Here is a 25,700-nt window from a genome sequence, read left to right as displayed (position 1 = left end):
CTCTCAAGAGTCTTTTCTGTCTCTTGCTCTTGTCTTCCACCTACATTATATTTAACCCAGGCCAGAGCCCTTCCACCAATCTTTCCCTTCCTCAGTCACTGTTATCCTCTTTCCCACTTCCCTTTTTCCCATAGCCAAGGAAACTACTCAGCCCATTGGTTTCTGTGTCTCTTTCCTGCCCAGAATGAATCTGTGGGCACCTGTTGGGCTGGACAAGGAACAGAAGCAATAAACTGGCTTTCCAGCTCCTCCTCTGCCCCTCCCCAGTCTAAGCCACATTTATATCATACAGGTTGTCACCATTACCTAGGAGCCTCGCCTCAAACGTTCTTCTCTTTCTTCCGCCTCTCTTCACTTCTGAAACTCTGCCAATGGCATGACAATGAAGGGGATTTGCCTAGTCTGCTGGGAGGTCTTGCCTAGGAATTGCTGTTTCAGTGTTGAATTGTAGAGGAATTTACCTCTGGAGCAAAAATGCATGCTGCCTTTTGATCAGTGAGCCAGAGAGGGAGCAAGATTTGTTCCCTTCTCTTAGATGGAGCAAAATTGCTTGCAGGGTTGGACTTAGCGGGAGTAAGTACTGCAGGAGTTTTCCTTAGCTCAGGGTTTTGCAAGAATAGGATTCTTGAATTATTGGAGAGCTGGGGGGACATTTGAGTACAAACCACAAAAACATTTTGAGCATAGACTTTTCAGAGATTTGGCCCATCCCCAGACTTTCAATGCAGTTGGTTCCCAAATAGATTAGTGAATAGAGCACAGGCCTGGGAGTCAGAAGGTGATGGGTTCTAATCTTGGATCCTCCACTTGTCTGCCTTGGGCAAGTCACTTTACTTCTCTGTGCTTCAGCTACCTCATCTGTAAAATGGGGATTAAGACTGTGAGCCCCATCTGGGACAGGGACTGTGAGTCCACTGCAATTTGCTTATATCCACCCCAGCGCTTAGTGCAGTGACTGGCAAATAGGTAAGTGCTTAATACATGCCACAATTATTATTATTATTATTTAACAATACGTTGAAAGTTGGAACAATTTTTCTAAAAGTAACTATTAGAAATAGTGCATTAATTCCTGACACAAATTTGGCTGTTCTTTTTACCAAAATACCCAGAATCGTGTACTCAGTCAATTGTAGACGAATAATAAATGTAGCTTTGTTTAAGCATTTATATTATTTTAGAGAGGGCCCACAATAGGGACATTTTACTTGTCCAGAAGTAAAGTGTGTATGCCAACCCTCCCTGGTATCTCCACCGTCCCTCTCTCCCTTAAATTGTCTTTTTTTCCCCCTCACTCCACATTGTGGTTTTTAAAATTGTTTTTCCCATAGCCAGTCCCCAACCCCTGGAGCAAATGCCGCAAAGGAGGCCAGTTTTGTAAAGTTGAAGTTGGCGTATTGTAGAGCAGGGTGAAAATTTAGAAACCTAAAGTGCTGTTCACCATACTTCAACATTTTATATTGAGGACTGCCTATATACAGAGATGTTGGTGGGAAGCCAAAGTGGCCATAGTGATCACAGTCAGGAAGGGTTGTGGGAGGTGTTTGCTGAACTTTAGAAATGGCAGGCCTACCTCTACAGATGTCTCACTTTTATGGAGCCTGTGACTGTGTCTTATCTTTTTAAAGTCGCCAGAAATTTTTACTCTTACTTTTCCTGCTGGAAATTAGAGACGGCCAGGAGGTGGCAGTAAGTCCCGCAGATATTTCTTTCTTCCTGATTAATGTGAAAAGTCATGTAAAAATTTGGCCTGATAGAAGAATTAGATAAGAATGAAACAACTCTACCAGCATAGCTATCGTTTCATACAGTGTTATTCTAGAAGTAGATGTTCTTAATCTTGTGGATCTCCTTTGCCCGAGTTCCTTTTTTATTTTGAGTGAAACTGGTCACTGTTAATGATGCTGGACTGATGATTCAAGTCCTGTCCAGCAGCAGGGCCATTCTGAGAGTATGGCAGATAGAACAAAAAAAGGGATAGGTTACAACGTTTAACTGAGGTACAATTTGTCCCACCTGTGTGAGTAATTCAGGCAGAAATGTTTTGTGGGGGAGGAAGGGTGAAGATGGTTGCTTGAATCTCCTACTCCCCAGCTAATTTAATCAAGTCTCCTTGTTACTTTAGCTGGGCAGACTCGGCTAGCTATTTTTCCATGCACCAAAACTGTACGAAGCACTGGGGCAGATAAAAGTGATCGGGTTGGTTACAGTCCCTGTTCCACATAGGGTGCACAGTCTTCATTCCCATATTATAGATGAGGTAACTGAGGCACAGAGAAGTTATGACCTACCCACATGACACGTCACACAGCAGACAAGTGGCGGGGCCAGAATTAGGACCCACTTCCTCTGTCACCCAGACCCATGTTCCAGCCACCAGACCACTTGGATGCTCTTGTTGAGGGAAGACAACAGATAGGTAGAGATGCAAGCTTCAGAATGGGGAAGGGTCTGTTTCAGACCTACTCGCAGAGTCAGCAGTAAGGTTAGATGAAGTCTTTCCCATGCTTTCTTCCTGTCCTAGTTCTCGGCTCCCCTGTTGCCCACCTCCTCCTCTTTCCCTTTCCTGGAAGCTTCGTGGCGGGCACAAAACTGAAGGGTACCAAGTTTCTCATCTCTGGGCATCAATCCCAACCTCGTCCCTGACCCGGCCTGGACAGTCTTCACAACTTTTTGCTTGTCCCAAGCTATTTTCAGCACAGAATTACTTGAATTACTTGAACTGCATTTCTAAAATTGGAATCCTATGAGAAAACAATATGCTGTGAGAAGCAAAAGACCACTGTGCACTTCATGAGCATGACATGAGAACCCAGACAGCGCATGTGAAAATAAGAAAATAAGTATGATAAAAGCACACTGTAACTAAATATACATTCCACATTTTTAGATATCTGGTCATGCCCTGCGTGACTAGCAGTGCCTTAACTCTGAAGTACTCTAAAGATCTATAAAGTCTTGCCTTCACATTTTGGCTTGTTTCTATACCTCAAAAGCCTTCTTTTCCTCATTTTCACCTCCTCCCCTGCTTGATGGTTGGGTGATCCACTGAGGGAGAGCCACTCCAGTGAGTAGACAAGATCTTGGGGTTACTGATTGGCCATTATAAATGATTTTGAGATAATTTTAAACTTTCTATTCTTTAATTGTTGTCAGCATCCTAAGGACAATGATATTGTCAAAGGGGACAGTTTTCAATAAATCTACATAATAAAGGGTAAACTAATAATCATTTTGCCTTTTAACTCAAGAGCACCTGCCTATTTTAGAATTAGTTGCCCCTGTACTTGTATATTAAAAAGATTTGCATAATTAGCAGTGACATTTAAAATCTTTTCCCATTCATGGCTGTTGTTTGCATTCCTGGGTTTGGGTTTGGACATTTATTTCAATTAAAAGTTGAGTTGGTTTAACAATAATCAGAAAAGGTGATAATTTCTGATCACTGATAATTAAACGTATTTACTGAGCACTTTCTGCGTGTAGAACGCTATACTAAGTGCTTGGGAGAGTATAGTAGAACAGAGTTGGTAGACACATTCCCTCCCCAAAACAGGTTTCAAGTCTAGAGGGCCAAATGGCATAATGGTAATGGCATAAACTTTGATAACTTGTGGGTATAAAGCTTGGGAACTAGATACCAATTGATCTTTTGGTGAAAGCGATTGACATACTTTCCAATTTGCTTGGCATCGTTCAAGATATATATTATTCTATTTTTAGCCTAGCTTTTGTTCTGCTGGAAAATCAGGGAATCAGCACAGACTGCTGCTGTGTTTTACCACACCCTTAGAATGTTTCCTCCGCTCCCTGCCTTTCCATTTCCCAATTTCAGCATGTCATTCAACAGCACTTTGGGTCTCCTGCTGCCGCTCACTTTTCTTGAGCGACCCACCCAGCAGAGCTGAGCTTCAGTGCTAGAAGAATGAATGTGATCCAGAACATCATTCTCTGTCATCTTGGCTCACCATTTGATATTGTGTGGTCCCTAAGTGACACTGATGGACCTGCTTAAGGAGCCAGATGTGACTCAATAAATATATTGATTTGATTCTCTGGACATGGGGAATTGTGCTCTGAGCTCTGGGAACTCCAATGTGGCTTCCGGACAAGGCCACTAGCAAAGCCCAGACAGCAGCAGTGGCAGAGGCTTGCAGGAGGTGGCTAGTGTGGCCAAGGGGCTCGAGCCAGCCAGCCTCTGAGTACATTGAGCCCTTTTTCCCCGCTCCTTCCCTGTCTGCTGCTGTTCTGTGAGTGCTTTTGGGGGCAGGGGGAGAGATGGAGCCCTAAATTTGTGCCCCATGGCCTAGAGCGGGCAGATGGGTCACATTAGAGTCCCCTACCCACCCATAAAGCTGACCTGGGGCCAGAGGCTCCGCGACATTTCCCTTTTCAACTAAAATCTGTTTGACCACCAATGCTCCAGTTGTTACCCTCACCCTGATTTTGAATCAGACATTTTGTATGACCCTTCTGGGCCTCTCTTTTCAGGAAATAGTGCCTATTTAATGCATTTCTGATTTTCAGTCACTCCACCCAGAGATCAAATAATGTTGGTATTTGTTAAGCACTTACTATGTGCAGAGCACTGTCCTAAGCGCTGGGGGAGATACAGGGTCATCAAGTTGTCCCATGTGAGGCTCATGTCGTCATCCCCATTTTGCAGATGAGGGAACTGAGGCCCAGAGAAGTGAAGTGACTTGCCCACAGTCACACAGCTGCCAAGTGGCAGAGCCGGGATTCGAACCCATGACCTCTGACTCCCAAGCCCGGGCTCTTTCCACCGAGCCACGCTGCTTCTAATGAGACCATCATTATCTAGGGTTGTAGCTGAAACAAATAGATGATTCCTTTTAGGCAGGGAACATGTCTGCCCAACTCTGTTATATTGTAGTCTTCCAAGTGCACAGTTCAGTGCTCTGCACATAGTAAAAGCTCAAATATGATTGATGGGAATGTAGGGGAAAGGGAGGCATTCTGGGGAAGCAGAAAGTTGGGAATTTTTTCCCTCCTTTTCCCCCTCTTCAAATCATTTCTTTTTTAGGGTAGGAGGTCAGCTAACTGTGTCTTTCGTATTTCAATGCAGTGAAATGCTAAATGTGGATGGTTTTTAAAAAAAGGAGGTTATGAGAAGGTATTTAAAGAAAAGGAGTCTGCTAGGGGGGCTCTGCTCCAAGCAGGGAGTGTATTTTGAAGGTGGGAAGATGGATAGAAAGCAAGAAAGAGGTGATTAGTTGATTGAAACATATAAAAAGATGTGAATTGTACATATTGTTCCTAGTGAAAGAATAGTGAACCTTCCTTGTGACTAAATTTTTATGATCTGTTTTCTAACAGCTGCAGATGGTTAAAGAGGCTTTCTGAGCACACTTTTTAAGAAGCAGCTAGATATTTGAATTTAGAAATGATGTCTGCAACTATCTAAATGATAATGAAATGCTAACAGAGTAATCTGTTTGCTTTTATTTTATCCCGCAAGATCGTGATAAGGAAAAAGTTATAAAATATTTGGTGTCTGATGCCTGTTATGAAAACTGCAAACACCAAAATAAATGAGGAAAGTATAATCAGTTAATTTTTTTCATTGTGGTGCAGCAATGAAAGAAAAATGAATTGTGATAAAAGCCCATGGAGGCTTAAATGAACCCAGTCAGGACATAAGGCAGCAGCGGAACCCTGGTGATTCCAGGGTAAAAGTTGACTGTATAATTACCAATATTCCATGTGGTGTCATTGTAATTTCACAATAAATGCCCTCTGAGTGCTGGGTAAGTGCCTGTTGGTTTTAGTGTGCTACGAAGTTACCAAGGACTTATTTTTAAAAAGAAAAAAACATAATTACTAGTATATCTGTAAGTGGCGCATCTGCCGAGGAAACAGGGTGGAGTTTGATGTTTTTGAAAAAGTAAATGCCCAGATGATAGATTGTTTTGGGAGATTTTAATATCCTGAGCCGGGTTAGCCTTAAGTCTTGCTTACATCTTGGAAGGAGGAACCTCAGCACATTCACTCTTGCAGGCCTTTAGTGGCCCATTCCTGGAACGCAAGAAGGGAGTCACTGCGCCAGGGGAAGAGTTGTGCTGTGACCATCTAAGCAGGGTGTGGGACTGACTCCCCAGAAACAGAGGTTTTGAGCGATACCAGGAGATACCAAATGCAGAAGCACAGAAAAAGTCATTTTTGTGTATGCCCAGAACGGAAGGGACTCTAGTCACATGTCAGTCTCCTCAGCCCCATCCATATTCATGCTGTTTTTGAAAAATGGAGACAGTATTCCTGCACCATACCCACCCAAGCATACACCCCTTCCACACACACACACATATGTACACACACATATCCCCATATGTAGACTGAAGGAGAAATAACTGGTAGACTTGGAGAAGCATATTTGAGGGTAGCAATAATGTCTATTACTTCTGTAGTCCCGTCCCAGGCATTTAGTACAGCACTCTACACACAGTAGATGCTCAGGTAGTATGTGATTCATACTACATTGCCCTTACTGTCTAGTAAGAATTAGATATGGTGAACCATTTTGAAAGAGTGTTCTAATACTTTGCTGACTGCTGTTTTTGTGTGTACAAACAGCAGTGGCCAAATGTCTGATGCTGGACTGAGGGCAGCCTGGAAAAATGACTTCAGCAGCACTTTGTGTAACCTTATTTTTTTATTCAACTCTGTCTTTCAGGAGGCCTGGCATTAGCTCAAGTGCTGTTTTTTTATGTAAAGTACTTGGTGCTGTTTGGTGTTCCTGCCCTGATCATGCAGATGGATGGACTCAGTCCCCCAGCCTTGCCTCGTTGTGTCAGCACCATGTTCAGCTTCACGGGAATGTGGAGGTGAGGTGTGGGTATGCCACTCTGTTCTTGGTCTTAGCATTGAATTGAGCTGAGTCTGTATGCATGTGCCATGAAAACATACTGGGCAGTTCACTTCAGGTTCCATTTACTCCAGATCTTAGGGATCACGAATGAATAAGCTCAATCTCAAGGGGGAAACGAATTAAATGCCTGTTCTCTGTGGCAGTGGAAGGAAAAGTGGGTCAGGATTCAAAACAGTGGATAATGGAAAATAAAGAAAGCAGCTAGGACCCATTGACAAGGGCCTGTTAAGGTCCAGGGAGGCAACCTAGTGTCCATGGAGTCTGGAGGTCACCACTGTCCATAGTGGATTGTTGGTGCCTCAGTGGGGAGAAGATTGTAAGGAAGGTAGATCTACAGCTGGCAAAAGCTTAACAAATCTGCTTCAGTTCATTCTTGGCTTGACATTGGTCAAGAAAGATGCCCATCTCCTTTGATATGGAAATTTTCAAGGCTGAAACTGGTGAGTTTGTAATGAGAAGGGGCTAGAACTCTTCTCCATTTCACAGACAGAGAAGAGTTAAGTATTTTCGTCCTACTTGACTCTTCTCGTGACCAGAAGAGAAGACAGCTACCAGGGAGAGAAACCTGGGTCTTCTTTCTCCTTCATTGCTGCCAAACCCCTCTTGGCTTGCATTGTATTTTAAAATTCTTCATACCTTTCATTTTATTTTTAAAGTGACCTTCATCTGGAAAATTATTTATGCCCCCAAATTGGATATTTCTTGTGTTCCAGAATTTTATCATTGTAATGATCAGAATTAGATTCATAACACCTAACAGGTCCATTTGGCTGATAATTATACACCCCCCTCCCCAGGTATTTGTTAAATGTTCATTGTTTAATTGTTACACTAAAAGTGAATTAAGGGGAAAATCACACATAAGAAGGGAAATGATGATGATTAGTTATGCTTTAGAGGAAGCTGGTAGATGTAATGTACTGAAAATACCATTAAGGGGAAGTTATTCACACTTCTCTAGCACTTTTAAAAGTAACAAATCCAATTCTCTCCTCTGGAGGGAATTAAAGATTGCATACACCTGTGGATTTGGGAGAAATTTTACTGAAGCATTGGGGAACAGGAACCATTTAACATAGTGTTGAATCCTACAGTAAATATGCTGTGTGTGTGCTGGCAGCAAGTCATCTAGGGGAGGGGTGTGGGGGGCCAATATCACATTCCCAGGCTGCAGGATCTTGACATTTCTGATGGGATCATAGCAGCAGCTGCTCTGCTTCTTTAAAAGTACATTTAGGATGGACATGTAACTTCCTGGAGCTTGTGAAATCAAACTGGATTCTGGGGAGCAATTCTGATGAATTGTGGCATAGAATAGCAGAGGGGGCAATGGATGTTGTCTTTTTTTTCCTTCCCCTCTCCCCAACAACTCCTGAAGAATGGTTGTTAAGCACGGGAGAACAAGGCAATCAGTCTAAGTAATGGTCAGTATTCCAATAAGTGAACCCCCTACCATTTGGAGGGCAGTTTCACTTTTTTCAAAGCTATGGGATGCCATTTAGTACACAGAGGGGGAGGAAATGGAGCTCTGAAAAAGACTGTGAGCCCATTGTTGGGCAGGGATCATCTCTATCTGTTGCTGAATCGTACATTCCAAGCACTTAGTATAGTGCTGTGCACATGAGTGCTCAATAAATACATTTGAATGAATGAATGAAAAAGTTGGAAATGACAAGAAATGGGGCAGACTGGGATGCAAGCCAGTGAGGAAATAGGGTGTTCTGGACTGAATTTGGCAATGGTGGGAGCAGTTGTTATGCACCCCCACTTTGTGGTTATTCAATTGCAGGCTACTGTGCAGCTGATGTGGTCTGATGTATGATCAAGTGTGTAAAAGGCCCATATCCCTGAAATTAAATAAGAAAGTAGAAGTGCAACAAAAATTTATGAAAAAAGAGTAGGAGAGAAACCCTAAACAAGATTTAGGTAGATGCTGGCAAGCTGTGAGAAATTTGATTAATAGAAAAGAGTGAAACAAAGACCTAGATAATTCCAAGACTGGTTATCCATCCTCTGTATCCATTGAAGTTGTATGTTCCTTGGGTGAGTTCAGTTTGTCTGTACCTAAACTCCCCATTATTTCCTACTTCTTTTTGCAGGGGAGGAAGAGTTAACTAGGGAAGCACTGTGGCCTAGTGGATAGAGTGTGGCCTGGGAGCCAGAGTACCTGGGTTCTAAACCCAGCTTCAACACTTGCTGGTGGTGTGACCTTAGTCACTTAACTTCTTTTTGCCTCAGTTTCCTCAACTTCAAATGGGGATTCAGTACTCGGACACAGAGACCGTGTCCGATCTGATTAATTTTTATCTACCCCAGCATTTAGAATGGTACTTGGCACATAATAAACACTTAACAAATACAGTTAAAAAAACAAAACCCAAAACTGTTGTAAGAAAGTCACTTAAACAGTTTTGGGATTTAGAGAGAGCATTTGCTTGTGATTATCTGATCTGAGTTAGTATTTCAGAAAGCAAAAAATAGTTCTCCCCTACCCTCTAGAAGAAAGTTTAATAAGATGTTGTTCTGGACCAAACTAATGAAGATCTCAGAATAACTTGAGGTTTGAACAGTTCAACCATTACCGTGTTCTCGAAAGAGTCATGTATTCACCAAAAAGAGGCAATACTGGTGAAAGACAGTGAAAGGAGATTAAAGAACAGTGTTGGAGAGCAATTAAAGGTTATCTAAGCCCAAAGTCCCACTTGGAATTTGATTCTGAACTGATTTTGAATATTAGATTTTTGGACTCCGCATTGGAGAACCAATTTGGCATTTGGCAATCTGTGGAGTAATTTCCCCATTCTTCAACCAGTTTAGATCAGGAAATGACTTTTTTCAATCAGGAGCAGTCTTTCTTTATTATGCCCAACATTAACCTGTGGATTCTGGGCACCATATAATAGAATTAATGAACTCAGAAAGGAACAGAGAAAGCCTTGTCAAACTCATTCCTGTGGATTAGGCCGCTTATGCTTACAGTTACTAAGAAATTCTTTGTAAAATAATAAGCAAACCAATAAATTATTAAATAGAGCAAAGGAGACTTGGTGTAAATTGAACTATCTTTATTAAATTCTTGCAGATTCAAGAAAAGAATTTCCCTAAGATTAGGAGTCAGAAGAGAGACAGATACATACTCTCACTTACCTGTACTGTGTCTCATTCACTTGCCATTCATGGAAGAACTTTCCTATGCTCTTAGTAGCAGGAAAGCCCCAGAGCAGAGCCTGCCTTGCCCCCAGAGCAGAGCCTGCCTTGCCCCACACCATGTCTGGCAGCCTGCCATCCTGCTCTGAGCTGGAGGTGCCACTCCTGGCCAATTTCCAAAAAGGATGCCAATGATCCTTTGGTTTTTTTTTTCCATTTTGCGGGCTCGAAATATGGAGGATTTTCCGTTTTACTGTTTGTCGTCAAAGTAGAGAGCTGATTATTCCACTTCAGATATTCCACTTCAGATAACTGAAATTGAAAGTTGTTCAGATAATCAAGACAGAAGTTTAATAGAGGAAAAACCTGAATGAATGCCATGAAATAAGGGACAGTTCCATATTTTGGGTTACTTGGCAACCATATGCTAGCTGAACCTTCAATTACTTGAATTCATCCTGCTGCCAATTAGTTTGGATAATAGTACTTTAGTTTGTCATTTGAATGAGGTCCATATTCAACCGTCTTTCCCGCAGGTCAATAAAGGTCACAGTACTGCCGAGTTTTGGGCCCTTTAGAAATCCATTGGTTTGTCTCCGATTTTCATTTCTCGCTCCAGAAGCCTTGTGACTGTCAGAGAATTTCCCATGGCGACTAGTGAGTTATGGGTCAATTTCAATTATCTTAGAAATCTCACCTAGCTTGCCCTCTGCGTCTCCTGAATTATGATCCTTCCTTGCCCTTAGAGTAAAACTCATGAATCACTGTTTGCCATGGGGCTACAATCCGTTTTATATCGTCTGTGGCGGCATATATCGAAATGCCATTTGGGGAGGGAGAAGAGAGAGTCCTTTCTTTCTGTTAGGATTGCAGTGGTGGTTATTATTGCAGGGGCTGTTGGTCATTGTCTTGAGAATTTAGAGCTATTGTCTGCCCCTCCCTCCAGCCTGTCAGTAGCAGAAGAGTTGGATAAGCACACCATGCATCCTGAGTGTCAGATGAACAAACTGATGATGGTTTATGGTTGCCGGTAGTGAAGAAGTTGTAGCGGGCAGGGGAGTGTTGGACCAGCAGGGCCGTAAAGGCCTCTCAGGGCCAAAAGAGAGATGACGGGGAGAGAGCCCTTTGAGGCAGCCTACATCAGTGACCCAATTGGCACGTTTTATTCCTCTATCAAGGGAAATGGAACATTAGACAAGAATGATAAAAAGTTGGGTGGTCCAGATAACCAGAGGGGGGGAAAAAATGCCCTGACAAGGCTAGGGTGGTAGTTGTCCAGCATTAGAGCATACTTGACTTGAGATAGAGATAATGACAGTATTTTAAAGATTAGACCCTGGGGGAAAAAAAGGAAATGATTCCTCTACTTTTTATCTCATCTAAACAGTGGTTTGGTTGGCAGCCCTGAATGCAGTTTCTCATCTTCTCAGAGACGAGAGAGGATTGGAGTCCAGATAGTGTCCTAGAGGAAGTAATGCCAATTGGAGTCATTTATTATGAGGAAGGATTTGATGTAAATCAGGTGGAATTAAATACCTGGTCAGGAAACTTATATTTAATTACTGTCGTCTACAAATACACCCCTGATTATAATCATAATATATAGTATTCACAACTCAGATTTTCAGTTTTCTTTTAGGAGATAAACACTAATTTAAAATCAGTGATTTTTTTAAATACCAGATTATTTTTGAAATTATAATGCAGCTGAAGTAATTCAGGCCCCAGGAGTTTAGGATTTGTGAACATTCAATTCCCTGCTTTTTCCCTGTATTTCCCCACTTTGTACAAACCTCAGGAAGTAGCTTCAAGATAGTCAGTGTATGTTCTATTTTAGTCTTTTCTTTAGGCACCTGACTTTGAGAGCTTTGGCTAGATAGTTCCTCATATGGTTCATGAATCATTATGAGGTTAATTCAGTTAATCACCAGTATTTATTAAGCACTTACTGTATGCGAAGCGCTGTACTGAGTGCCTGGGAGAGAACTATAGAATAGTAAACATAATTCCTGCCCTCAAGAAGCTTATAATTTAGCAGTGGAGACAGACACTAAATGATTTACAGGTTTGGGGAAGAAGGTAATAGGGATGTGCTGGACGAGGGAGATGACTCTAGAATGCCTTGTAAGAAAAATGATCCAGGCAGTAGAGAAAAGTAGGGAATGGAAAAGAGAAAGACAGAGACTGGAGGCAGGGAGGTCTGTGAGGAGGCTGCTGCAGTAGTCAAGCAGAGCTACGACAAGTACCTGGACCATTGTGGGGGCTCTTTGGAGAAGTGGGGGTGAATCCTGGAAATGTGGAGAGAAAAACTGAAAGGATTTAGCAATAGCCTGAAAATGAAGGAAGAAAGAGGAGGGGTCAAGGCTATACTGATGTTTTATGCTTCAGAAACAAGGAGGGGGATGCTGATGTCAGCTGTGATGGGAAAGTTAGATGGAAGAGAGGATTTAGGAGGGATGATGACGAGTTCAGATATGAACATGTTGAGCTTGCGGTGCCGCTGCGGTATTACATAGCAATATTATGGAGGCAAGAGGAAATGTGACTTTGCCAACGAGGGAAGAGGTTGGGGTTAGCAAGATAGATTTGGGAGTCATCCGCATAGAGATAGTTGTTAAAGCCATGGGGACAGATAAGCTCCTCAATGGAGACTGAGTACTTGGGTACTCACTTCTTTGGACCCCTTGCCCTTGCCTCACCCACCCCCAGTAGTACGTAAATACAAATCTTTGATCACTGTTACTCTCCCCTACTTTGGTGACTGTCTCCCCCACTAGGTTGTAAGGTCCCATGAGGGCAAAGATTATGTCTACCAAACTCTATTGTACTTTCCCAAATATGTCCTCTGAGCAGAACACTGTACTATCTGCTCTATGAATGCTGTTGATTGAAGGGAGTGTAAAGAAGAGTATCCAGAATGAACCCTTAAAGGGTTACCCTCATCTCGGGAGTGGGAGGAAGAGCATGCAAAAAAGACTCAATACACTCGGCTCTTCCACAGTCCCTGTTTTCACTAGGCACTTTGTATAGAGTATTATTGGGAATGTTCTTCTGGCAACTTTCATCAACTTGGATGGAATATGATGTTAGAAGAAATATGTACACAACACTGAGTACCCAAACATCATTTGAGTGCTTACTGTGTGCAGAGCTCTGTACCAAACACTTGGGAGAGTACAATATAACAGAGTTGGTAGACATGTTCCCTGCCCTCATCGAGCTTGGTCGAGACCCTCTTCTTACCATTACATGAATTTTCCTTAGCGTGGGGTTTGTTAAAAATATAACCCCCGTGTGCCAGGAGAATTAAGTATATTAAAGCAGTGTAAATTCCATTAAAAATGTTGTGGGAGTATTGGTTTGGCTCCTTCTGTTTTCTTCAGAACAGCTGTTGTTTATGAAAATACTTTGCAGTTTCAATAAAATGAGCCTGTTTTTCTGGAGCCCCCAAATTTTTGGCTTCTTAGAGGTATATCAGATGAGCACTACAACCATATGTTATTAGTGTGGGGTTTCTGTAGTATTTCTAGATTTTTGTTTATTGGTAGAAAATTGTTCCTGTAATTACTGGCCTGAGCCAGAGATAGGACATAAGGAAACCAAACATAGAGTGAGCAAAATAGTTTACCTCGTTTGCAGCCTGGTTCTGCAAAACCGTATTAGAGCTTTGGGAATAAGTGGAGTTATTTAGAGGGATCACAATCAAGGGAAAGGAACTCCAGACCCCTTCACAATGGGGAGTCTACCGTTCTCCCCAGCTTCAAGGACCTTTGGAAATCACATCTCCTCTAGGAGGTCTTCTCTGATAAATCTCTCAATTTCCTGTTTCCCCCATTGTTGCCACTTCAGCATTTCATGATCACACTAGGACGGGAATTCAGTTAAATTCAGTCGTATTTGTTGAGCTGTTACTATGTGCAAAGTACTCTTGTAATTTTAGCGTCTCTCCCCCAGTTTTTTGTAATCCCTTTGAGGGCAGGCATCGTTTATGCTAACCCTGTTGTACCCTGCCAAGTGCTTAGTATAGAGCCCTGTACAGAGTGAGTATCCAGTGAATACTATTGAATGATTAGAAGGTTCCACTGAAGAGGTGAATTTTGAAGGACGTGAGGAACATGGTTTGGTGAAGTGTCGTGGCCTAATGGATACCGAGCACGGGCCTGGGAGTCAGACCTGGGTTCAAATTCCGACTCTACCACCTATCTGCTACGTTACCTTTGGTGAGTCACTTCACTTCTCTGTGCTTCAGTTACTTCATCTGTAAGCAGCATGGCTTAGTGGAAAGACCACGAGCTTTGAAGTCAGAGGTTGTGGGTACTAATTCCGGCTCTGCCACTTGTCTGCTTTGTGACCTTGGGCAAGTCACACTTACCTTCTCTGTGCCTCAGTTACCTCATCTGTAAAATGGCCCATGTGGGACAACCTGATTACCTTGTATCTACCCCATCGCTTAGAACAGTGCTTGGAACATAGTAAGCGCTTAACAAATACTATAAAATGGGGATTAAGACAGTGAGCCCAGTGTGAGGCAGGGACTGTGTCCAAACCAATTACCTTGTATCTCTTCCAGAGCCTAGTACAGTGCCTGGCACACAGTAAGCATTTAACAAATACCACTAATATTATTATTATTGTTATATTTGGGGAATGAATAGCCTATGATGAGATTTGGAGTGGGAAACTGTATGCAGGGGAAAGTACAAATAGGGTAGAACAAAAGTTGAGGGCAGTGGGAGAGTGTCAGTTGATGGAGGGCTCTGAAACCTAAAATTGGGAGTTGGCGTAGGCAGTGAGAAGAGGACTTCTAGCCCTTTACTCATTCCCTCTAAGTCCAGGATGAAATTTCCAAACGTTTATCTGATTAAGTCCTTTGTGTTGCTGTGTACCAGGTGGCAATTTGAAAGAACTCTTGTCTTTTGAATTCTAGAGGATGGTGCTAGCATGCTTTCTTTACTAATGGTAGCTCAGTATCTATTGTCAAAATATTTTACTTTCAGTAATCCCAGCAACTGTGAATCTGTCCCACAAAGATTAAGAGAAGAGAAGCACACTCACCCATGTTAAACTCAATTACTGTCATTATCTGTCATGGAGGAGTTCCTTGAAGTAAAACTTGGACAAGAGTAGTTGCTAAGTTAAAGGGAAAAAAAAACCTCAGTTAATAAGACGATGAAGTATGACAGCTGCAAATCTTTGGGAAAATAAATGTTCCAGATCAGTGCTTTTCAGCACTGATAAGTACCATTCTCAACACATGAGGTAGTTGTTCCAATATCCTTAGGTAAACTCCTAACGGAATTTACTAAAGAGTGGAGGAGGAAGAGGGCAGACTATTTGATGTAGCTAACCGTTCGAGCGCTTTAATATAACAAGGTTGAATGTACAGATTTGCTGTGTTGCACGCAATGAGTGGTGTTCCCCCTTACACTGTAGGATCTTCAGCAATTTAGATAATGGCCAAGCATCAGCTGAGTGATACTATCAAAGACAAAAATAATGAAAAAACACCGTCCTAGAGAAAAGATTTGTTGTTTAGTTTTAATCAGTGTTCAATAATTAGAGCAGATTGGAAGAGTTTCTTTCTAGTGTCATTGCAGATCTGGCCAAGTCATTGTAAAGAGGGCTGGATTCTGATTATCTTGTGTGAAGTGGCTCAAGTGTATCGAGCATCAGGTCCCTCGCCAACTCTCAATAGAGTGCCGCTGAACAGAGGCTCCTGAAATGCCTGAGTTCTCCTATAACACCATTTTCCAGGCCCCCAAAGGCAAGATCTGTGTTCTGGCAGAACTGATGGACCCAGGCCCATCTTCTCCATTGATTTGAGGATCTGAGAACCTCTCTCTCTACTTTCCTTTCACCATTCCAAATTCCTGTTCTGATGTTTCCAGCCATATCATCATGGGGTGACCTTAAAAAAACCTTTTCCTTTTCTTTTTTCTTTTTTTAAGACAGCAGGGTCAAATGATTTTATCAGGTCCGTGAACATGGGTATGAAAGGTTTGTACGATAGCCAAGTTGTCAAGCTTTGACATTACTAGGATTAGTTTAGATGCAAAGACACTTTTTTTTTCTTTTCACTTGGTCAGAAATGGGCTAATGGAGGCAAATGGGCTAAGGCTGCTGTTGGTCTGAAATTTTCTGTTCTGTGATTAGACTGCAGCTGTTTTCCCTAACTGCTTAGAAATGCTTGTCACTGGGCATAGGGGAGCTGGGTGATGGAATGTGGATGGCTCAATGCAAACCAACACCCCTACTGCAAAAGTCTTTCCCCTCAATCAGTTCTATTTACTGAGCACTTACTGTGTGCAGAGCTTGGGAGAGTGCAGTGCAACAGACTTGGTAGACAAGTTTCCTGCCCACCCTCCGAGCCATTGGTGCCTGAGCAACTCCCACCCTTGGCCTAAGGCCAGGTCACACTAAGAGATTCAAAGATGGGCATACTCATGCAGGCAGCATTACCTTTCAATTGACAGCCAGTTCCATTAAAGCTCACCAGTTGGAATCCTAGGGAGCCTTTGTTGGGAATTGCAGGCAATTTTTTGGAACAGTATTTCATGTCCTATCCACATTCAGAATGATCAGCTATAGGGTTGCTCGGATTCCCAAGGAGCTACTGAAAAGTGATGCTGCCTCACCAGCAGTCAAATCACCAGTATTCTGGGTCACCTATTTCTATTAGATTTTTTAATATTTTCCTGCTGCTGGCTGAACACACACTTGGGTTTTGGGTGTTTTTTTTTCTCCCCCCATTAATGATGGTAGATGTGCTTTGTCATCCACACTCTTTCCTGGCCCTCCTATGGTCAGTAGCACACATTGTGAAGGAGGTGGCCAGGGTAAGAGTGCATTCTGTGTCGGTGGGACGGAAGAGACAGAATATCTCTTCCAGTGTAGAAGATTCTTCTGGACCTAATCCACTTGGTGCATTGTTGCTGAGTGTTGTGCTCAACTTCACTGTGCAAACTGCTAAGATTTTTAGCTTGTTTCTTACATAATTCACAGTAGGATTGTAATTCAAAAGCATATGATGTGGTTGAGCTGGGAAATTATTATGGAAAAGAAAAAAACCCCCTATTTTTCCTAATTTATATATAGGTGAGACCGGAGACATTGTGGTGTTTATAATATTTTAAAATAAAATTGATTATGAAACCAAATTCTCACCATTGACTGGTAAGAATGCCAGGGTGTTAACTTCCCAAGGTCATTGGGGAGCATTGCATTTATTTTACACAAGCTCCAGCAGAGTTCCAAAAATTTGGAATGTTAAATAATGGTAATGTGAAAATGTTTCGGAGAATTCACAGTAGAATTTCATTTTAATAAAAGCCTCAGTCCTCAGGTGTAGTTTTTTTTTTATTCTTTTTTTTAGCTTTGAACCTCATAATCATAAATATTGAGCATGCATACTATATGAGGGGCTGTACAGTAGAGTGTCAGTCATCTAATGAGCTGATCCTCACGTGAGATTTCAGTGCACTTGTGGGAAGTGATGCTGAAGGGTGGAGAAAAATGATTGGAAAAGCAGCGTGGCCTAGTGGAAAGAGCACGGGCCTGGGGTTTTAATTCAGCTCTGCCACTTATTTGTTGTGTGACCCTGGACAATTTACTTAATCCCCATTTTACAGAAGAGGTAACTAATAATAATAATGATGATGATGGTATTTGTTAAGCACTATGTGCCAGGCACTGTACAAGCACTGGGTTAGGTTGGACACTGCCTCTGTCCCGCATGAGGCTGTCTTAATCCACGTTTTACCGATGAGGGGACTAAGGCCCAGAGAAGTGGGGGGACTTGCCCAAGGTCACACAGCAGACAAGTGGTGGATGGGGATTAAAACCCGTGTCCTCCATGCTGTATCCATTAGGCCACACTGCTTCCCCTGCTGGGTCATAAATTCCTTGTGGGCAGGGACTGTGATGCTCTCTTTCTGTAGTATTTTCCCAAGTGCTCAGAGCAGTGCTGTGCACTCCAGAAGTGCTCAATGAATTTCATGAGTGGATTGATTTGATTCCCAGAAATTTGCGATCATCATCAAAGAAGCTCACGGCTTCTAGAAGTGTGGCCAAAGATTAGGTGCCCCTATGGAAGACTCTTTGCCAGTAACATTCAAGACTGTGGGAGCTGCAAGATGACACCAGGACCAGTTTGAAGGTGATTCTGATGTTCAAGAGCTACTTGCAGCAAACCAAGCAATGTACCAGCACTGCCTTGCAGATCATCATTACCCTGGCAAAGGGAGGCTATTGAAGGTTGTGGAATTCGGAACATGTGACAAGTGGAGGGATGCTGAGAGTGAACTAATAGAAAGCTCTGCTGATCCAATCCAAATCAAGTAGAAAACAACCCAGTATCAGGCAGGGTGAGTAAGAGACTTAACATATGGAAGTCAGCCGTCCCCACACTCACCAATTAAAGAATCTTCCGGACATTAGCATCATCTTGGAATCCAAAAGGCAGCTGTTTTAGATATTTTCTCCTCCTTCATAGGCTCTTCAATGTAATGAAAATACTGTACATTACCTTATACTCTTCATTTATTCAATTTTTTTTGGTTCTCCTAAGGCAGAACTCAATTTTAAATCTTTATGGGTCTGGAAATACAGATACTGATAGGCAGGAAAGCAATTCAGATATACAAAGAATATCAGTAATATAGGTGACTAAGTCAGAAAGGGTGTTCAGATGTGCTGTTTCTACTGGTATTTCCAGTAGAAATACCAGTTTCCACACAGATTAGGTTTTTTGTATTCAGATGTAATCATGCTATGTTATTAAAAAAATAAAAGCCATCGTTGTGGTTACCAGATTTAGCACGTTTAGTTAAGCCCAGGAGGATATTTTGGATCATCGGTGCCACCAGGTTTTAGAACTCTCAGCTGTTAATTTCCAGTTAAGTTTGGAGAAGCTTAGACAATGACCACTCCTTTGGTTCAACAGTGTAAACTGGAATAATAATAATAATGGTATTTGTTAAGCTATTATTTTGTGCTGAGCACTGTTCTAAGTGCTGGGGTAGATACAAGGTAATCAGGTTGTCTCACTTGTGACTCACAGTCTTAATTCCTATTTTACAAAGTAGGTAACAGACCCAGAGAAGTGATTTGCCCAATGTCACATAGTAGACAATGGCAGAACTGGGACTAGAACACGGGTCCTTCTGACTCCCAGGCCCGGGCTTTATCCATGAGGCCAGGCTGCTTCTCTAGTTGAATATAAGCAGTGCTACCTGGCTTCTCCCAAAGATAGGGGCTACTGCACTCGTTTGCACTGACACCCAGGCAGATTCGCCCATGCAGTGATATAATAATAATGTTGGTATTTGTTAAGCGCTTACTATGTGCAGAGCACTGTTCTAAGCGCTGGGGTAGACACAGGGGAATCAGGTTGTCCCACGTGGGGCTCACAGTCTTCATCCTCATTTTACAGATGAGGTAACTGAGGCAGAGAGAAGTTAAGTGACTTGCCCACAGTCACACAGCTGACAGGTGGCAGAGCTGGGATTCGAACTCATGAGCTCTGACTCCAAAGCCCAGGCTCTTTCCACTGAGCCACGCTGCGACATAGTTTCTCTGTCATGTTTCCTCACATTCTGTGATGGTCAAGCTACGCTACCCTCACACCTGATAAGGGGCAAAAGGCACACTCTCAGTTCTCCCTTCCTAAAGGAGAAGCTCAAGCAGGCTCAACTGACCTGGTGACTGGGCAGTCACAGAAGAGCTGTGGACCACATACTGGATTCTGAGAGAGGCTGGAACCCTGGTTTGTCATTTAGAGCAGTACTAGGTGATTATCCACAGACCTAGTTGAAGGTCTGTTGCTCAAATGCTATTACCATTTAATTAATTCCTTAAATATGATTTACCTGTTACCAAAAGTGATTCTGTGGAACTCACACATTGTTGAGACATCACTAGGGCAGAGGGGAGTTGGAGTTTACATTCCTGCAAATCTGAATCAAGCAAGAGTTTTTATTGATCACCTAATAAGTAGAGAATGGAACTAAGCACTTTGAAGAGTAAAATAGATATAGGAGACGTGATCCCTGTCCATGACGAATTTACAATCAAACAGGGGAAGTAGACACCTAATAATTTACAAATAGGAGGACGAACTACTTAAATAGCAGAGTTTGTAATTCAGACCATAAATCTGAACTCTCAGGAGTTCCATGACGGTTTGGCGTGCGTGGTTCTACAACACATTACCGAAGCCTAGTCTTTCGAGATGATCCCATTCAGTGGCGGCTTATGCAATTTGCCTGACTTCATGATTAGCTGACATCTTGTCACTGGAGCTAGCGAGACCGAAAATCCTCTAGCCGGTGGGGAGCGAAGTAGGGGTGGTGGAAGGGGGTCATGGATTGCATCATATGATTGGATAAGGAGAGAGTAAGGAGACCTGGAGAAGAGTAATTCAACCCCTTCACCTCGATGTTGATAGACTTGATAGGGTGCTCAGACAACTTCAGAACTTGACCACATGATTGTCATGCAAATAGCAACTCTGTTGCAGCACTCTCTCAGGATAAGAAGTAAAATTCAAAGTCTGAGATTCTGAGATTTCTATTTCATAAACTGATGCTTTCTGAGTTTAGATTGTTGGTGGGCTATAACCTGGGAAGAAGAAAAAATGATAGGAGAAGCTTTATGGAGGAGGTGGGATTTCAGGAGAGTTTTGAAGAATGGGAGAATATCGATTGGGGGAATGGCTTAAGCTACGAGTTGGCAGTGGGAGAATCGAGAATGAGAAAAAGTGACTTAGGTGAGCTTGTAAGGAACAGAGAGTGTGAGCTGGGGTATAGTAGGAAAAGAGAGTGGATAATGCTCAAAGAATGCCATCAATAGAGGGAGAAAAGTGATGCAGTGTCCTAAAGCCATTGGTTAAGAGTTTCTATTTATTGAGAAGAAGATGTTAGGGCCCTGGTGATCTGATCCCCCTCTGCATGCACCTGATCCCCAAAATAGCTGAAGTGGGTAACCCTGGCCAGATGGAGGTATTTTGGTCACTTAACAACTGACACCTGACACCCTAAGGAGGTACAGACGGACTTGTGTACTCAGTTGGGCCCACATACAGAATTATAGAGTCACACAGACTTAAGTTCTCACTGGAGCCATAGAAGCAGTAGGTAAGGAAACAATCAATCATGTTTACTGAGCACTTACTATGTGCAGAGCCCTATTAACAGAGATGGTAGACATGTTCCCTGCCCTTAACGAGCTTGGCATATAGTAAATGCTTAACATATATCACGCCAGCAAAGATGGTGGAGGGGAGGTGGAAGAAGAAAGAGAGATAGGGATACTTAACTGCTGTAGGTCCTCAGAGTGGAAATGTGGATTAGAAGTGGCTTTCCCTGCAGGGAAGGAGAGGGAGAAAATTTTGCAACACAGCGATAGGAGAGGGGGCAGACTGTTGGTCACTTCCTTAGGAACACACAGGCTGCATCTCTGCCTCTCTGGGAGAGAGGGCTGTGGCAGGTGGAGGAGGGGCAGGTGGAGGAGGGACAGCTTGGGGCCAGAGCCCCGCTCCCTCGTTAGTCTCCCCGGGCTATTGCGGCCTGGCCCAGCAGCTAGCTGGCCATCCAGATGGTGACCCTCCTCTTATTCACGTAGAGATTAAAGTGAAATTGCCCCAGATCTGATAAAAACCCATAATTATCTTATTGGGTATGTCTCAGTTAATCTTCCTTCCCCTTAAACAGGTCCTGCATTGCCGTAGACTTCATTTCACTGATACTTGATGCGATAAAAAGCAAAACCCTGGAGAGCTACATCTCATTTAAGTGATTAGTCAGATAAAATGTAGCTAAACAAATCACCTTCATCTGGATGTTTGCAGCTGAAGCAAAGTGTGAAAATGATTCGCCATGTTGCAGCATTGCACTAATGAATACAGAGGATACTTTAGGTAATGCATTATTAATGGTGTGCAGGAACAAAACTGAGTTGAACACAATTGAAGAGCAAGCTCATTAGCAGTCCAGGTTGATGCCTATTTTAGACTTAATTAGATTTGGATCTGCAATCAGTTTGTTAAATGAATTTCTCATTGTTTAAGATGTGTAATGGGCTTGTGCTCGCAGTTTTCTGTTATTTTTCCTGTTTCCCTGGTGTGCATTCATTTCAACTTTACCTCTGTAAGGGTATTCAAATCCAGAACTGATTTGAGCTAGATCATGTGGGTGTACATTTGCAACGTTTTGCATTTGAAGGTTGATAATGTTGCTTGTTCTTTAAATGAATATTACAGCATGAATCCCTAACACATACATTAACATTTGCCTAATGTGTAATAATGTGTTTAAGTAGCTCGTTATTACCATGATTTCCAGCAAAGTTACTGTCATCACAAAAATCCATAAGCTCATTTCTGCTGAGGTGAGAGATGCCCTGGAATTAGGTTAGACTTTGATTTATTTTTCACTTCATATTATTGGTTTGGAACAAGAATAATTGTGGAGATATTTAAAACATCGTGCCATGCTTAGTCACCGACCATCAGACATCTCCTAATTGTAGCAGAAGTCATCAATCAGTCATATTTCTTATGCACTTACTGTGTGTAGAATACTGTACTGTTAGGGAGAGAACAGTGTAATATAGTTGGTAGACATGATCCCTCTCGACAAGGAGTTGACAATCTAGACAGGGAGACAGTAAAATAAATTAAAGATGGAGGAATAGTACAATTATGGGAAATCATAATTATTTTGCATGATGTCTATTTCTAAACTAATTTAGAAGAAATTTCGATTCTCCTTGACTAATATTTTCTTTGCTCATCTCCTCTAGTTTTTTGTTCTTTGTCCTCCTGCAAGGGTGCCATTTTTCTTTCTTGATTTTTCTTTTTTTTTCCCAAGGAGTGGGGGGTGTTTCTTATATTCCATTTTGAGCTTCTTCAATCCAAATCTTTTATTTTGGTTTCCAGAACTTTTCATTAGTACTGTACTCTGTCAATTTTTTTATTCAGTATTTTTCACCCTTCACATTTCAAAATTTCTTCCCCCTAATTTGCCAGGTGACCTCCCTGATGAAATGAAGCCTCCAGTGAGGAGTCATTTATATTATCCATGTCCCAGTCTTTTAGTTTTTATTTTTATTTTGTGTGTGTGCACGCCATGTGTGTGTTTGGCTTTACTGAAACCTTTTGTTCTCTTAACCGTCATCATTTGCCTTGTCCCCTAGTTATCCCTTACAACTGTTTCTTCTCTCTCTGCTTTCCCTACTATGCAATAGCAGCACTGGGAAGCCTTTCACTTTTTTCATTGTTCACATCATCCCTTTTCTTCCCTTCTCTCTTGTAAACAAGATGCTTCTTCACTTAGCTCCTCTTGTTTTATTTTTGTTTTTCATTATTCTGACCTTCCTAAACTGCCTCCTCCTCTTCCCCTCCCTTCTTCCTCCTTTGGGCTCGTACAGGGACCCTGAATCTGAAGAACACATCTCTCCCTCTCCCTATCTTTAAAGACCCCACTGCCTCCTGGAAGCCTTCTCTGATTATTTCACAACACTCCGATTGTATCAAACCAACTACCTCCATCCCCCATTAACACTTCTGAACCTAATTGCTGAGGATAGGAATAAAACACCCAAGTCTAATTTGTATCTGTTGCATATATTTATGCATTTAAATTCAGCTGTTTTACCCTGATATATTTATACTAATTTCTGCCATATCCTCTATCTTCCTCTTGCCACTCTATTTTTTGTCTTTTGTCTTCCCCATTAGATGTCTTCTGTTGTATTCTCCCACGTGCTTAGTACAGCGCCTAACATTTGGTCGATGCTCAAGAAATATGTATCGATTGACAGACTTACTGCCATCATCAAATACTGATTGTGTGCTTGGTGCCTAGGCCTGAATTAAAGCTGTCCCCCGGTCAAGATTTCCCTTACCCATCCCTGACCCCATCTCACTGCTGAAACCCTTTTCTAGACTTGAATTCTTAAATCTCTCCTGCTAATTAAAAAAGGCACTTTATAGTCTAGTTGCAAATGCTAATACATAGACATGATTTTACATTTGTAGGATAAAAAGTGAGTTGTAAGGTATTTGAAAATATGAAATTCCAGTACTATTTTTGCCATTGAAACCTTGGAGGTACCATTTAGAATTCTGGAAATATAACTTATTCCAAGGTTCCAGTGGCATAAGAGAGTAAATTATCTAAGTGTGCTTTCCAAGTCTTAATTCACTCACACTTTACTCCCCTATTGGGATCTGACCCACTGAGGGTATTTACAGTTGTTTTTTTTACAAACACATAGGCATTGTATCTATGTACCTAGTATAATGTCCTTCACCCAAGTGCTTACTAAATATTGTTGAACTGAATAATAATGCTGTCATGATTAGTTATATCAAAAGTGTTAACGTTTCTGAGGGTAGAGACCACTCACATTGCCATTTAAAAAGCAAAGGGTCATTTTTGACAGGTGGTCTTCAAATGCAGGTTCATTATAGCTATATTCTTATTCACTGGGATACTGGGCCTTTTGGGGAGGACTCAGTAGGTACCTGGTGACTGAGTGACTATGGGCTGAACAGCTTTGAAGAGAGCCTCAAAGGTGATCTTGGGATGTATTTTCAATCATCTGGGAGCCTCAGTCCTTAGCACTTTCATCCCCAGCCTCAAACCCCTGAGGAGTGGATGTTGTGGGGGAGGTGTTGAATCTGGGTACTGGACAGCCAGAGCAGATTTTTGAGGAGGAATTCTGTAAGACGGTGAACCCTTTGAAAAAAGCATTCTCTAATGCATAAAGAGATTATTTTTCAACTTAATGCAGTTTGCAGTCTGTTGGGGTTTGTGGAAACAGGTGTTTACCAATGAAAGGGCATAATGAATTCCCTTGATAAGAAACGAAATCAGTGTTCAAAAACATGGCTCTGTGAATAAAGGTGATCGCCTAATCAGCCTCTCTGAGCATGGAAATCTGGTAGAGTTGTCAATAGAATGGAAATATATATTCCCTAAACTATAATGGGCAGATCCAGAGCCTTATTTTTGAGATCATTTGTGATTTAAATAAGCACTGGTTAGTGATTTTAGTTGTTCTGCAAGTTTCGGATAATTTTGTCAACTTTGAAGCACATAAAAAAATAGGAAAGAGTGCAAAAACATAACATAAATAGGTAGCATTTCAGTACCAATAAGCAACTTTTATAACTTTAAGAATAATGCAAGGTATGAAACAGATATCCCTCTCCTGTTACTATATCTGGGAAGTGTTAGAATAATGGTCTAAATAAATGGATATAGTACTATTAGGGAAGATGATTATAATATTGCAGAAACACATTAGTATAATTAGCAAAGCCATTTGTTAATTAATTAGCCAACAGAGCTCATTTGCCTGCTTAAGCAGCAGAATTTAAAATCCCTTCTTTTTTATGTGTCTTTTGATGAGGCTCAATCCGTTCTAACAACCTGTGTATGCGTTTATTAATAACCAGAAAACTGGATGTGCCGGTGGCCTCCCTCAATTAAGCCCTCTTTTCTCCTACTCCCTCTCCCTCTGTGCCACCTGTGCACTTTAGTCTGTACCCTTTAAACACTTTATCATCACCCACTCTCAGCCCCACAGCATTTATGTGTATATCTGTAATTTATATATTTAGATTATTATCTGTCTCCCCCTCTAGACTGTAAGCTCCTCTGGG

The 25,700-nt window shown here is 41.9% G+C and overlaps 1 protein-coding gene across 5 annotated transcripts in view; it reads left to right on the top strand.

Moving 5' to 3' along the window:
- Positions 1 to 25,700, top strand: part of HHAT (hedgehog acyltransferase) — a 207,007-nt gene that overhangs the window by 66,065 nt on the left and 115,242 nt on the right. For all 5 annotated transcript variants that reach the window (XM_029047510.2, XM_039914844.1, XM_039914846.1 and 2 more), the window contains one exon: positions 6,692 to 6,842. In XM_029047510.2, coding sequence (XP_028903343.1) covers positions 6,692 to 6,842 — 151 coding nt within the window. The remainder of the gene's footprint in view (positions 1 to 6,691; positions 6,843 to 25,700) is intronic.

Source organism: Ornithorhynchus anatinus, chromosome 19 (genome assembly GCF_004115215.2).
Source record: "Ornithorhynchus anatinus isolate Pmale09 chromosome 19, mOrnAna1.pri.v4, whole genome shotgun sequence".
Lineage (NCBI taxonomy): Eukaryota > Metazoa > Chordata > Mammalia > Monotremata > Ornithorhynchidae > Ornithorhynchus > Ornithorhynchus anatinus.
This window is presented reverse-complemented; position numbering and strand designations above follow the sequence as displayed.